Here is a 14,637-nt window from a genome sequence, read left to right as displayed (position 1 = left end):
TATTCAGCTGTGTTTGGGTGGAACACTCTGTATATGTCCACCAGTTCCATGTATTTCAAGCTCTCATTCAATTCTGTTATTGCTTTGCTAAGTTTTTGTCTGGTTGACCTACCTTTTTGGGATAAGGGGGTGTTAAGGTCTCCTGTTAAGATTGTGGTATTGAATATTAGATTTTTTTCATGCCCATTAAGATTTACTTTATATAGTTGGGTGCTCCCATGTTTGATGCATACATATTGATGAGTGTTACCTCTTCCTCTTGAATTTTTCCCCTAAATAATATATAGTGGCCTTCTTTATTTCACTTGATCATTATTGGTTTGAAGTTGAGACTATCTGAGAATAGGATTGCTACCCCTGCTTTTTTCTGAGGGGCTGTTGCCTGCAGTATTGTTTTCCATCCTTTGACTTTCAGCCTATCAATGTCTTTATGAGTTAAATGTGTTTCTTGTATATAGCATATTGTTGATTTTTGTTTCCTAATACCCTGTGCCAGTCTATTTCTCTTAATAGGTGAATTGAGTCCATTTACATTGCTGATAATAATTGAGATGTATTGACTTATGATTGACATGTTATTTAGGTGTTATCATTTACTACTTTTTCTCCTGTGTTTAATTGTTTGCCCTGTTTAGTTGGTTGATTCTGATCTCATTCTTGGAGTTTTTATCATTTTGGTCCCTCTCTAGTGCATCTTTCAATAGTGTATGTAGGGTTGGCTTTGTCATCATGAAATTCTTTATGCTTTGGCATTGGAAGTATTTCAGTTCTCCATCAAACTTGGAAATGAGTTTTGCAGGGTATAGTAGTATGGGCTGGAATTTGTTTTCCTAGAGGTCTTGAAGTACTCTGCTCCATGCTCTTCTTGCCTTCATGGTTCTTGAAGAGAAGTCGGCAGTAATTCTGATGGGTTTTCCTTTGAATGTGATCCTCTTCTTTATTCTATTGGCTTTCAGTATATTATTCTTGAGCTGACTTTCTGGGATCTTGACTATTATGTGTCTCAGTGTTTTTTTTTTAATTAGGTTGAGGTTACTTGGCGTTCTGTATGCTTCAGATAACTGAGTGTCAGATAGTTTCCTCATATTTGGGAAATTTTCTGCTATTACTTCTGCCCATATTTTTTAAATGTTATTTGTATGAACTCCTTTGTCATTAATACCTGTTAGTCTCACATTGTTCATCATTTCATCATCTTGCAAGTGGTGAATTATTTTTTCCTGCATCCTAGTTGTTTTTAAGAGATCTTTTCTTACCTTTTCACTAGCTGCACTAGCATCTTCAAAATCTGAATCTCTGTCTTCACTTTCACACAAATGGTTTTCCCAGCTCATGATTGAGATTTTAAGTTCATCATTTTCTCTTTGCCTCTGCTCATGTGATCTATTTTTTTTCCTGTATTGCTCATTCAAAGAATCTGTCATGTTTCTTATCTCCTGTATTTTTATCAGTGTCTTTTTTAGAAGCAGTTATTAATTCTTTTAGTGCAGTGTTTTCTTCAGATTCTGTTTCCTCCCTATGTTCTTGTAGTTAATTCTTTACTTCAGGTGCTATGAGTTCAGAGTCCTTTTTTTATTTCAGAAAGTAATTTTGCTCTGAGTTCCTCTATAACTTTCTTCTTTTGCTTATTTACCTTGATGCTATTAATTCATATGTTTGAGCTGAGCTAGTAGAAAAGAATTTTGCTCTGAGGTCCTTTATACTTTTTTTCTGTTGCTTATTTACTATCAACGCCATGAATTCATGCATTTGAACGAAGCTAGTGTCCTCTGCACTTGTTCTGTGTTTGCATCGGGTTTCCTCCATATGTTTCTGCATTTGGTTCTTCATTTCAGATGCTATTAATTCAGGGATTTCTTTCTTCATTTCCACTCTGAGTTCCTCTATAGTTTTTGCAGTTGTTTCTTTATTTCAGAAGTTGATGATTCATTGATAGCAGCTGTGTGATTCCCAATTTGTTCTGTGTTAGTGTCCTCTGCACTTGTTATGGGTGGAGTTCGGGTCTGAGATTGCAGTTTGCTCCTTCTCTTCATTTTGTTTAACACTGTTTTCTGACCTTTGTTGTAGAGCTTTGGTGCAGTTGTAATGTTAGCACCTACTGAAATTCAGGTGCAGATCTACAAAGTTTGGATTTATCCAGCTGTGCCTGGCTTGGATCTTACTGCTGTGCTCAGCTACTTTCTGCTGCAGCTGTTGGGAGTTATCCTATTGTGCCCCTCTGTCAAGATGTTCTAGTCCTGGAGTAGCTGGGTGGCTTTGTCTCCTACTCTTTCTGCAGGGATTGCAGCTGTAGGGTTTCTCCCCAGGCTTGTATGCCAAGCCTGCGCTGTGTCTGGAGGGGATAAGGTGGAGTAGGGGGGAGAGGAAGCTTTCCCACACACTCACAGGGTCTGGGCTAAAACTGGATATGGGAGTCCCCAAAACCTGGCTGAAATTCTCACTGCGTATACTGGGTGTGTTTTGTACTGCATAGCAGTGGGGTGTGGGGGTTCTAAGGGGGTGGAAGAGGGTCTCACCCTCTCTGCACTTGGGCTTGGACAGGCAGGTCCCGCTGGCGCGGGTTAGCCTTAAGCTCTCCCACACACTCACTGGGCCTGGGCTAGGACTGGATTTGTCGGTCCTCTCAAAGGGGCAGAAATTCTCACTTGGTGGCTGGGGTGTGGGTGTGGGTGCTGTGGAGTGGGTGTGGGTTTCCAAGAGGGTGGAAGTGGGTCTCACCCATGCTGTGCCTGGGCTGGCACAGGCTAGCCAAAAGCTCTCCCACACACTCACTTTGACGTGGGCTAGGATTGGCCCCTGGTCTATTTTCTTGCAAATACCATGGTGATTTTATCACAGTACCTTTGTAGTATATGTTCAAGTTAGAAATTATAATGCCTCCTGCCTTGTTTTTTTGCCCAGGATTGCCTTTGTTATTCTAGGTCTTTTCTCATTACAAGTAAATTTTAAGAATGATTTCTCCATGTGTGGCAGTTATGTTTGTGGTTGTTTGATAGGGATTGAATTAAATCTGTGCAGTAATTTTGGTAGTATGTCCATCATCACTATGTTGGTTCTTCCTATCAAGAAGCAGGGAATATCTTTCCATTTTTTGAAATCATCTGTGATCTCTTTTTTGAGAGTACTGTAATTTTCCTTGAAAAGTTCTTTGACTTCTTTCATTAGATGAATTCCAAGGTATTTCATTTTTAGCAGTGCTATTGTAAAAAGTATTGTTTCTCTAAATTGTTTCTTAATTGTGTTTGTTATCTGTGTATAGGAATGCTATGGAGTTTTGGATATTGACTTTGTATCCTGCTATGCTACTGAATTTGTGTATCAATTCTAGTTTCTTCTTTGTGGAGTTTTTTGTGTCCTCTGGGTAAAATATCATATCATTTGCAAAGAATGATAATTTAACTTGTTCTTTGTCTATTCTTATTACTTTTATTTCTTCCTCTTTTCTAATGGCTCTAGCTAATGATTCCTGAACAGTATTGAATAGGAGGGATGACAGAGGACATCTGTGTCTTGTAGTGGATTAGAGTAAAAGATTTCAGTTTTTCCCCTTTACAGTTATATTAGCCATTGGGTTGTCATAGATGGCTCTTATCAAATTTAACTAGAGGCTTTCTATTCCAATTTTCTTTAGGTCTTTGAACATGAATGAGTGTTAGACTTTGTTAAAAGCCTTTTGTGCATCAATTGAGATGATCATGTGATTTTTAGATTTTACTCTATTGATACAGTGAATTACATTTATAGATTTTCGAGTATTGAACCCTCCTTGCATCCCTGGGATGAATCCTACCTGGTCATGGTGTATGATCTTCTTGATGATTTGATGTATTCTATTTGCTAGGATTTTATTGAGAAGTTTTGCATCTATATTCCTGAGGGAGATTCGCCTCTAATTCTTTTTTTTTTTGTAGTTTCTTTCCCATTTTTTGGTATCAGTATACTACTTGGTTCCAGGATTGATATTGGGAGAACTGTTTCCTTTTCAATTTCATTGAAGAGTTTGACAAGTGTAGGAATTATATGTTCCGAAAATTTTTGTAGAGTTCAGCTGTGAATCCATCAGGATCTGGACCTTTATTTGTCTGATGCTTTTGGTCACATTTTGTATTTCATTAGCTGTTGTTGTGTTATTGAGAGATGTTATATCTTCTTGATTCTGTTTTGGTAATTTGTACCTTTCTAGGAACCTGTCCATTTCTTCTATGTCTTCTATTCTGTGAGCATAAAGATTCTCAAAGTATCTATTGATGATCTTCTGAATTTCCCCTGGGTTTGTGGTGATTACACCCTTTTCACTCCTTATTGCTTGTGTGTGAATTTGTTTTGTCTTTTTGATGAGGTTAGCTAGGGGCTTATCAATTTTATTTAACCTTTCTAAAAAACCAACTTTTTCACTCGTTAATTCTTTGAACTGCTTTCTTCGTCTCAATTACATTAATTTCTGCTTTAAACTTTTTGATTTCTTCCTGTATTTGGGCTCTGGGTTTGGTATGCTCTTCCTTTTCTAGATGTTGGAGATGCAGCATTATGGTGTTTATTTGTTCCCATCCTGTTTTCCTATTATGTATGTTCACAGCTGTGTATTTCTGTCTGAGAAGTGCTTTCATCGTATCACATAAATTCTAGAGAGTTGTGGTTTAATTTTCATGAAATCGTAGATAATGTTGAATTTCTTGTTTAATTTCATCTGTACTCCATTGATTGCTGAATAGGGTGTTGTTTAATTTCCCTGTATTTAGGGCTTTTTCTTTTTTGTTTCTTGTGTTTATTTCCAGTTTCATTGCTGTGTGGTCTGGTAATATGCATGGGATAATTTCTATTGTTTTTCATCTACTTAAGCCTGACCTATGGACTGTTATGTGGTCTATTTTAGAAGATTTCTCATGTGCAGCTGAGAAAAATGTGTATTGAGCTGTGGTTTGGAGCACTGTGTATATGTCTACCACTTCCATTTGTTCCAAGCTGTTTATCAGTTCTGCTGCTTCTTTGCTAATTTTTTTCTAGGTGACCTATGTTTTTGTCATAAGGGGGTTTTAAGGTCTCCTATTGAGTTTGTGGTTATGGATATTAGATTTTTCATGTCCATTAAGATTTTTCTTATATAGCTGGGTGCTCCCTTTATGGGTCTGTATGTATTTATGATTGTTACCCCTTCCTCTTGAAATTTTCCCCTAACCAGTATATAGTGACCTTCTTTATTTCATTTGATTATTCTTGGTTTGAAATTGAGACTTTCTTCAAACAGGACTGTTAACCGTGCTTTTTTCTGAGGTTCTGGTCCTCTAGTATTGTTTTCCATCCTTTGACATTCAGCCTTGAATTTCTTTATGAGTTAAGTGTGTTTCTTATATACAGCATATTGTTGGATTTTGTTTCCTAATCCCCTGTGCTAGTCTATTTCTCTTAATTGTTGAGTTGAGTCCATTTACATTGATGGTTACAAGTGAGATGTGCTGAATTGCGACTTACATGTCATGTACCTGCTGTTGTTTATTCCTTTTTGTCCTGTGTTTAATTATTTTCGTTATTTAGTGCGTTCCTTCTGTTCTCGTTGGTAGAGTTCTGATCATTTTAGTCTCTTTCTAGAACATCTTTCTTTAGTCTCTGTAGGGTTGGCTTTGTCCTCATGAAATTCTTTAGTTGTTCTTTGTCATGGAAGTATTTCCCTTCTCCATGAAATTTGAAAGAGAGTTTTGCAGGGTATAGTAGTCTGGGCTGGAATTTGTTTTCATAGAGAACTTGAAGTACTCTGCTCCATGTTCTTCTTGCCTTCATGGTTTTTGAAGTGAAGTCGGCCATAATTCTGATGGGTTTTCCTTTGATTGTCATCTTGTCTTAGTTACTCTTCTCTCGTTCCTGGGACAAGTACCTGACACTCAAAATGATGGAAGGAAAGGTTTATTTAGCTCACAGTTACCGGAAGTTTCAGTCCATAGTCAGCAGACTCCAAGGCAGAGCAGCACACAGCAGAAAGCAACCTTTCATGGCGGAGGCAAAGAACAAGATCACAAAGGGAGGGGTAGCAGCAGCTCAAGCAGCTAACTTCTCTTCCTTCCTTACATTGTAATGCAAATTACCTGCCCCAAGCAGGTGCAGCAACCACACCCACAGTAATCAATCACAAACCCCAGAAGCCACTCCAAGACTACATGAGGCTTTTGGGGGACACCTGGACACAAACCTTAACACATCTGCTTCTTTTCTCTAGCGGTTTTCAGTATATTTTTCTTGTGCTGTTGACTATTATATGTCTCCATATGTTTTTAATTGCCTGAAGTTATTTGGCATTCTGTGTGGTTTGGTTACCTGAATGTCAGGTTGTTTCCTCATATTTGGGAAGTTTTCTGCTATTACTTCTGCCCATATTTTTGTAATGTCATTTGTATTGACTTATTCTTTCTCATAGATACCTATTAGTCTCACATTGTTCATCTTTGCATTGTCTTGCAGGTGATCAATTATTTTTTCTTGCATCCTTGTTGGTTTTAAGAGATCCTTTCTTATCTTTTCAATAGCTGCACCAGAATCTTCAAGATCTGAAACTGTGTCTTCACTTTCACTCAAACGGTTTTGCAGGCTTGTGATTGAGATTTTATTTTCATCTATATCTCCTTGTCTCTGCTTCAAGCAGTCTGTTTTTTTTTCCTGTATTGCTCATTCAAAGAATCTGACATTTTACTAATCTCTATTTTTTTATTAATGTCTTCTTTGGAAGCAGTTATTAATTCTTTTCCTACTGAATTTTTTTCAAGGCAGGTTTCCTCCATTTTTTTCTGTATTTGATTATTTACTTCAGATGCTATGTATTCAGAAATTTGTTGTTTTTTCCAGAAATTAATTCTGTTCTGTGTTTCTCTACTCCTTTCTGCTGGTGCTTCTTTACTTCTGACTCTATTAATTCATACATTTAAGCTGAGCTAGTGTCCTTTGCACTTGTTCTGATTGGGCTCAAGGCCTGAGATTGCATTTTGCTCCTTCTCTGTCATTTTGAATAGTAGTGACCTCTGACCTTTGGTGTAGAACTTTGGTGCAGTTATATCCTTAGCACGTACTGAAATTCTAGTGCAGATCTATTAAGTTTGAGTTTATCCAGTTATTGCCTTGCTTGGGTCTTGCTGTTGTGTTCAGCTCCTTCCTGCTGCAGCCCTTGGAAGTGAACCTGTGGTGCCCCTCTCTTGTGCCCCTTGCCCAGGGGCTTAGGGTTATGCAGAAGCTCTCCAACACACTAGCTGGGCCTGGTCTTGGAATGGATCTTGCGGTCCAGAGAGTGTCACTGAAGTTCTTGCTCACTAGGGGAGCTTGTGGTCAGTGTCTCTGAAGGCCTTCCTGTCAGGAGGTGGCCTGGGCTTGATCTGGGGAGATCCAACCAGTGCAGGGGATCCCATGAGCTGGCCTCCGCACTCCCTGTGCCTGAGCTTGGGCTGAATGGGAAGGGTGGAGGTTTCCTGATAGAGAGGGCTGGAACTTCTCTATCAGGAAACCTGAGAACCAGGCAGAAGGTCTTGCTCATGAGGCTGTCCTGTTCTTGATCCAGGGAGATCCAACCAGTGCAGTAGAGCACAGGAGCTCCCCACCACCACACTCGTGGGGCCTGAGCTTGGGCTGAGTGGGAGGGGTGGAGGTTTCCCAAGAGAGCCAGAAAGCGGGGCAGAAAGGGTCCTGAGAATGCCATGCAAAGAACTATCATTTCAGAAACTTCCGGTGTGTGACTTCCAAGTTCTTGTATGTGTTTGTCTCATGGATTTGCTCTGGGAGGGATGATGGTTTGAGATTGCATTTTGCTCCTGCATTTTGGTATTTTTGAAGCTTCCAATAATCACCCAGACTTAGGAGTTGTGTGAGTGCAGTTGGGCATGCATCTTTAAGGTTCGCATTATAGTGTGGAGTAGGTTAGGGCTCTCCAAGTCTCTCACTGCTAGTGGGGGCAACTGGCCAATGATCAACAAAGCTTCAGTGCAGATGGGGATGTTACCTGGATTTGTGAAGATCCCACCAACTTCCCAGAGTCCTCCTAATTTCTTAAATGTTTGGCCCAGGTGCCAGGAAAATTCTTTGTGCCTTTGTGTGATGGGCAAATATGGCTACTAAGAGTACTCTTAAGTTCTTAAAATGTGGGACCATTGCCAGCACAAGGTCTGTGCCTATGCTGGTGCCAAGTGGCACATCTCACCAGAGTCCGGCCCACCCAGAGGCTTCCTAAGTTGTTGAATCCAGTCTTCACTTTCTCTTTTTTTTTTCTTTTTCTGTGTATAGGGCATTCATTATCTACAGGATGTTCAGGGCTTCACTACATAGATACAACTCATAGTGATTCTCTTGTTCACAGCTTTCCAAGTGCTGGGATTACAGGTGTGTGTCACCACACCCCATCTGAGTTGCCCTTTCAGCATGCCCTGGGGGCGGGGTTGGTAGGGCATGCCAGGAATTGAACCCTGGCCACTATGATCTGCCTAAGTAGGTGCTTTAGTCTGCTGAGCTATTAGGCTGGCTCCATCTTCAGTTTCATTTAATCAGTTTTGCCAACTCTGAATGTAATTTTTATTTTCCTGAATATCTTTTTCAATGTTTCATTTATTCTATTTTTTTCCTATATTGTTTTGTTGAAGGTTTCTATCACTTTTCTATGGTCCTGTTTTTATCAATGTCTTCTTTTTATATGCTCAGTATTTCTTCCATTATATTTATCATTTCACTCTTTATCTGAGAGATTATTTCTGATCCAATTTGCTCTGTACCCATTTGGTGTTGTTTATTTATTCCAGTTGAAATCATTTCAGAGATTTCAGATGTTTGACTTCCAATTTTTTCTATGCTCCTGTCTCCTGGATTTTTTCTGAGTGGGCTAGGGGCTTGAGATTGCATTTTTCTCCTTCCACTTTTCATTTTCTATTTCCAAAGAACTCTTTATTTTGTGTTCTGTGATTTTTTTGAAGTTTAATAATATTTAAACTATATCATAGTATTATAGCTACTCTATAAAGTTTCTGTGCTTCTGGGATATGTTCTGTATGTCAGAGTTTCTTGGTTTGTGTCTGTCCCAAGATCCTGCCTTTCCTTTTGATTGAGTGTGGTTTATTGGTTTCTTTTTGACACTGTCCCCTATCTTTTGTTATAGGGCTTTGCTGAGGCTATTACCTCAGTGCTTTCCAATATTATTCCCCAGTGGAAAACCTGTGGTTAGGACAGATACGACATCCTAGTTACAGTACTAAAATTAGCAATATTAATATCAATTTAAATGTGGAAATTAAAAAAAATTTAGTAACTAATTGTTTTGTATGTTAGATCATAGGAGCAAAAACTATAGTTATATAACAGAACAAATTGTAAATTCAGACTAGTAGAAATTGACAGTATAATTACCCAAACTATTCTGCGTATATATCTAAATACCTTTTTTCCCTTCTTTCATTTGTCCTTTTCCTCATCCCAGTTTTTCCTATCCATTGAACAACAAAGGCTACCATCAGGAATTCAATCAATAACAAATGCTGGAGCGTATGGGGAAAAAGGAACCCTTCTCCACTGTTGGTGGGAGTGTAGGCTGGTACAACCATTATGGAAATCAGTATGGAGGTTAACCAAAATGCTAGGATCGAAGATCTCATTCAAGCCAGCTATTCCTCTCCTAGGTATTTTTCCAAAAGAATGGAAATCATTAAACCACAGTGGTACATGTGCCCCCATGTTTATAGCAGCAAAATTTGTCATAGCTAAATCTTGTAGACAACCCAAATGCCTATCAACTGAGGAATAGATAATGAAGATGTGGTATTTTTCACATGGGGTTCTATTCAGGTATAAAAACAGATAAATTTGAGGCTTTTGTAGGTAAATGGAAGCACCTAGAAACCATATTGGTATGTAAAATAAATCAGATCCACATGTGCAAACATCATATTAGCTTGCTAGTGTGAGCACTTGAAACAGTAATGAAAATCTAAAAGGTACAACAGATACTGTGAAAGGGAAAGAAATGATTTAGTGGGACTTTTTAAAAATTAACTTAACCTAGCTCATAGATTTAAGAGAGAGAGATAGACGAAGTTCTTCTCTGGAGAAGTTTGTCTGCAATATATAAACATGTCATACAAATGCTTAGAAATCCTTGAAGCAAGAACTCAACAAAGTAGGAAGGATTTTGGATACCATGTAACTATGCTGATATGTGTATGAATGTAGGGAAGTCTGGAGAAGATGGAGTGGAAGAAACTGATATATCTGCCTGTATAGTTTTGAGGAAATGAGTAGATAATTCAGTACCATTTTGATTTTTAGAGTACATCATAATATTTCAGTGAGTTCTCATCATCTATTAAGTCATACAAAATTATGTTGCTACAGTATATACAGGTGCAACCAAGCAGAGATGGAAGACTTACGCATCCAGTGGGCTAGACCTTGTTCTGAATGTTATCTTTACCTTTTATCTTCTCCAGATATGGATCAACTCATAAACAACTTGGAAGTCCAATTTAGTGCAGAAAGTTGCTCAATGCAGGCTTTCAAACAGGTAAGTTATCAAGACAATGAAGTGCCAATATTGAAGTATGATAATGGTGTGAACTTGATAATTATTGCAAAGGTAGAATTCATTTATGTTTTCTTACAACATGTTGGAGATTTAGAATACATAGAGGAAATTTTATTTCAAGGAAGTATCTCAGTGCCTGACTTTAAGGTTCAGCAGACCTTTATCTGATGGTAAAGAAACAAACTCTAAGATCAAGGATAATATGGACAATGTAAAACCCTTGGAAGACAACGGCAACTATTTGTCTAGTACTATCTCAATCTTAGTTATTTTAAAGATTAAATGCACTGTTTAACTTTCACAATAACCCTGTTGAACAGTGTATTTATTATTAAGGTTTTCTAAAGAAACAGCTGATATCTATCATATATGTAAAACTTTCTGTATTAAATTGGACCTCCGAGTTATTTATCAGTTGATTCATGTCTGGAATAGGTAAAAAGAGAAGGTAACTTTTAAAATAATGGAGAGAGAGGGAGGGGAAGGGAGGGGAGAGAGAGAGAGAGAGAGAGAGAGAGAGAGAGAGAGAGAGAGAGATAGATTGATTGATTTTCATAAAGTTGGGTCAAGTAATTATGGAAATGTGCTAAGTCCAAGATTTGATAGATTAGTCCAACAGATCAGAACTCTGGAACAGTTGCAGTTTTGACTCCAAAAGTAGATTGCTGATAAAATTTTCTCTCGCATTATTGGAAATCAGGATTCATTTTTTGTAAACCTTGAACTTACTGGTTGAAGATCATACACATTATGGAGGTAACATCTTTTACTTAAGATCTGTGATAAATGTTAGTTTAATCCAAACAAAAAGAACCAGAAAAAAATCCCACAAGCACAAACACACAGAGAGTATGAGGAGGGTAGGCAGGATGAGAGGAATAAGGACAAGGAGAGAGTAGGAGGAAGAGAAGATGGGAGGAGTACAGTGAGTGTACCTTAGAATAATTTTTTTGTTTTTATTTTTTTTCATAATTTTATTGATAAACAAATAGCAATGAGACAATTTCAAATCAAATCGCTAAGACAGTTTCAATAATTAACACACTGCATACATTCTTCTTAGTGGTTAATTGCTGTACAAGATGCGGACTTGAAATCCTATTTACAAACACCACTAGAACAAATCATTCTATTCATTAAGAGAATGTAACTATATATCTATCATAACCACTTTGAATACACAGATATAAAATGGACATTCATCTGTATACCCTTTTTTTACTAGGATCTGTTATTTGAATATTATAGGTGTGTAAACTCAGCAAAATATTCTAAAAGAGTTCAGTAGCCCATAATAGCATTGGGTCTTCTGTTTAACTGGCAATGTCAGATATTGTTGACCTGAGTCCCCCACAGCTCAATATAACAGCATGGCTTTTCTTCCTATATTTCGTCTTCATACTTTTCTACTGAATGGTTAAGACCAAGGTAAAGCAGGACCTGTGCAACAAGAGTTGTAGCTTTTGGGTGTGATAAGGTCAGTGAAATCCCCTCAGGATTTATCCTGAGATCCTGTACCTCAGATTGTAGAACCTTTGTCAGTGTCAGCCATGTGGATGAGTCACGGCCATTGCTTGGCCAATGTGCTCTCTGTGAAAGCTTGAGAGAGTGTTTTCTCTCCATGTGACTCTCCTTAGGCACATTCTACATCATCGATAACTTTCCTCTTTGGCCCCATAATCTCCTTGATCAGAAAATTTGGGACACTACTGAGTTACATGACGTTGCAGTACAAGTTCTCATATGTCCTGAGTCTTAATTGCGTTTAGAAGGTTAGGGCCAAAATGTTGGCTTTCCTTACAGCCCTCCTTTTTCTCTAATTTTGGTCTGCAAACTTAGGCTGTTAACCATCCAGAAGACAAGCTTATTGTTATTATCAAACAACTTAGACTATTAAGCTTAACCTCACTATCTCTCTGCATTTCAAACATCTTAGGCATAATAAGGAACAGGTATTTTTCATCAAGTATTGATATGTTGAACTTTAAGTCCCTACATAATATGATAAAAAACATTTAAAAATTAGATTATATTTTTAAAATAGGATAAAGAATTCTATACTTCTCATGTTTGCACATAAGTCCAAAACTCTCACCATATACAACCTTGAAGCAGGACAGTCCCACAAAATTCCTTTTCCTGTCTCTTGCTTTCATTCACCACCCCCTTCTTCTTGAACATCCATCTACCCGAGAGACATCATAACAGCAACTGGCATGTCATGACAAGCAGCCCATATACAGAATACCAGAATGACAGGCACTCCAAACATAAAACTACTATTACAAATTACCATCTGCAGTACAGTAGCTTACTTAACAGGTATCATTATATATAGTTAGTCAGGGTGAGAATCTTTCCAATTAACTGCTAGATTAAAAAATTTTCTGGAGATGCTCAGGATCATTGCCTTGCTCGTTTTTTACATATAACTGTATGGCTTGACATTGTCATGTTTTCTAGCTCTTCTCCTTTCCCTCTCTTGATTAGTTAGTCCTTGAGATCCTGCTTTCCTTTTACTTGTATTATACCTTTCTATTTGTATTTTTTCTTTGGAGTTCTTATACTAGGGAGACTATACGATATTTACATATGTGTGTCTGGTTTATTTCACTTATGAGTATATGTTCAAGTGGCATCCACTTCAATGTAAAGGCTTCAAGTTTATTATTCTTAATAGCTGAATAATACTCCATTGTGTAAAGATACCACATCTTTTTCAACCATACCTCATGTGATGGGCATCTTGGTTGTTTCCAAGATTTGGCTATTACAAATTGTGCTGCTATAAACATAGGCACACATATATTCCTGTGATATGATGATTTCAGATCCTCTGGGAAAATTCCCAGTAGAGGAATAGCTGGTTTAAAGGGGATTTCTAGTCCAACTTTTCTAAGGAGTCTCGCTACTGATTTCCATAACGGTTGTACCAGTCTACATTCCCACCAGCAGTGTAGAAGGGTTCCTTTTTCCCCACAGCCTCTCTAACATTTGTTGTTGGGTGATTTCTTTATGATAGCCATTCTTTTTGTGGTGAGATGATATCTCAGTGTGGTTTTAATTTGCATTTCATGAATGCCTCGTGATGTGGAGCATTTTTTCATATATTTATTCGCTTCTTTAATTTCTTCTTCTGAGAAGTGTGTGTTCATCTCGGATGCCTATTTCTGGATTGGGTCTTTGAAGTTTGGGGCCCTAGTGTTTTTTAGTTCCTTATAGATTCTAGAGAGCAGACCCTTGTCTGAGTACTTGTTTCTCATGATTTTTTCCAAATTTGTAGGTTGCTTTTTCACTTTATTGGTAATTTCTTTTGACATGAAAAAAACTTCTCAGTAAGAGCAGTTCCCAGTTGTTAATTCTTTCAACTGTTTGCCGTGCGATTTGATTTCTGTCCATGAACTCTTTGCCTGCCCCTATGTCTTCAAGAGTTCCTCATACCTTCTCTTCCAGGAGATTTAGTGTCTCTGCTTTAATGTTTAGATCTTTAATCCATTTTGACTTTAGTTTAGTGCATGGTCATGGACCTGGGTCAAGTTTGAGTTTTCGGTATGTAGAGAGCCAGTTTTTCCAGCACCATTTGTTAAAGAGGCTATCTTTCTTCCAGTGAGTATGTTTGGCAACTTTGTCAAACATAAGGTGGCTGAGTGTGTTTGTAGGAGCTTCAGTGTCTTCTAACCTATTCTTTTGATCCTCAGGTCTATTTTGATGCCAGTACCATGCTGATTTTATCACAGTAGGCTTGTTGTATAATTTCAAGTCAGGAATTGTAATGCCTCCTGCCTTGTTTTTATTGCCTAGAAGCGCCTTTGATATTCTAGGTCTTTTCCGGTTCCAGATAAATTTAAGGAATGATTTCTCTATGTCTGTGAGATATGTCGGTGGTAGTCTGATAGGGATTGCATTAAATCTGTACAGCAACTTTGGGAGTATGGCCATCTTCACACTGTTGGTTCTTCCTATCCAGGAGCATGGAACATCTTTCCATTTTCTGAAATGCTCTATGATCTCTTTTTTAAGAGTACTATAATTTTCCTTGAAAAGATCTTTGACTTCTTTAGTTAGGTTAATTCCAAGGTATTTCATTTTCCTCGGTGCTATTG

The 14,637-nt window shown here is 37.9% G+C and overlaps 1 protein-coding gene across 2 annotated transcripts in view; it reads left to right on the top strand.

Annotated features, from left to right (window-relative positions):
* Positions 1-14,637, top strand: part of Klf8 (Kruppel like factor 8) — a 284,345-nt gene that overhangs the window by 110,792 nt on the left and 158,916 nt on the right. For both annotated transcript variants that reach the window (XM_023708437.1, XM_004648206.3), the window contains exon 3: positions 10,440-10,513. In XM_023708437.1, coding sequence (XP_023564205.1) covers positions 10,442-10,513 — 72 coding nt within the window. In that variant the 5' untranslated portion in view covers positions 10,440-10,441. The remainder of the gene's footprint in view (positions 1-10,439; positions 10,514-14,637) is intronic.

This window comes from Octodon degus, unplaced genomic scaffold (genome assembly GCF_000260255.1).
Source record: "Octodon degus isolate 3935 unplaced genomic scaffold, OctDeg1.0 scaffold00360, whole genome shotgun sequence".
In the NCBI taxonomy this organism is placed as follows: domain Eukaryota; kingdom Metazoa; phylum Chordata; class Mammalia; order Rodentia; family Octodontidae; genus Octodon; species Octodon degus.
The sequence above is the reverse complement of the archived record's forward strand: the minus strand, read 5'-3'. Positions and strand labels throughout refer to the sequence as shown.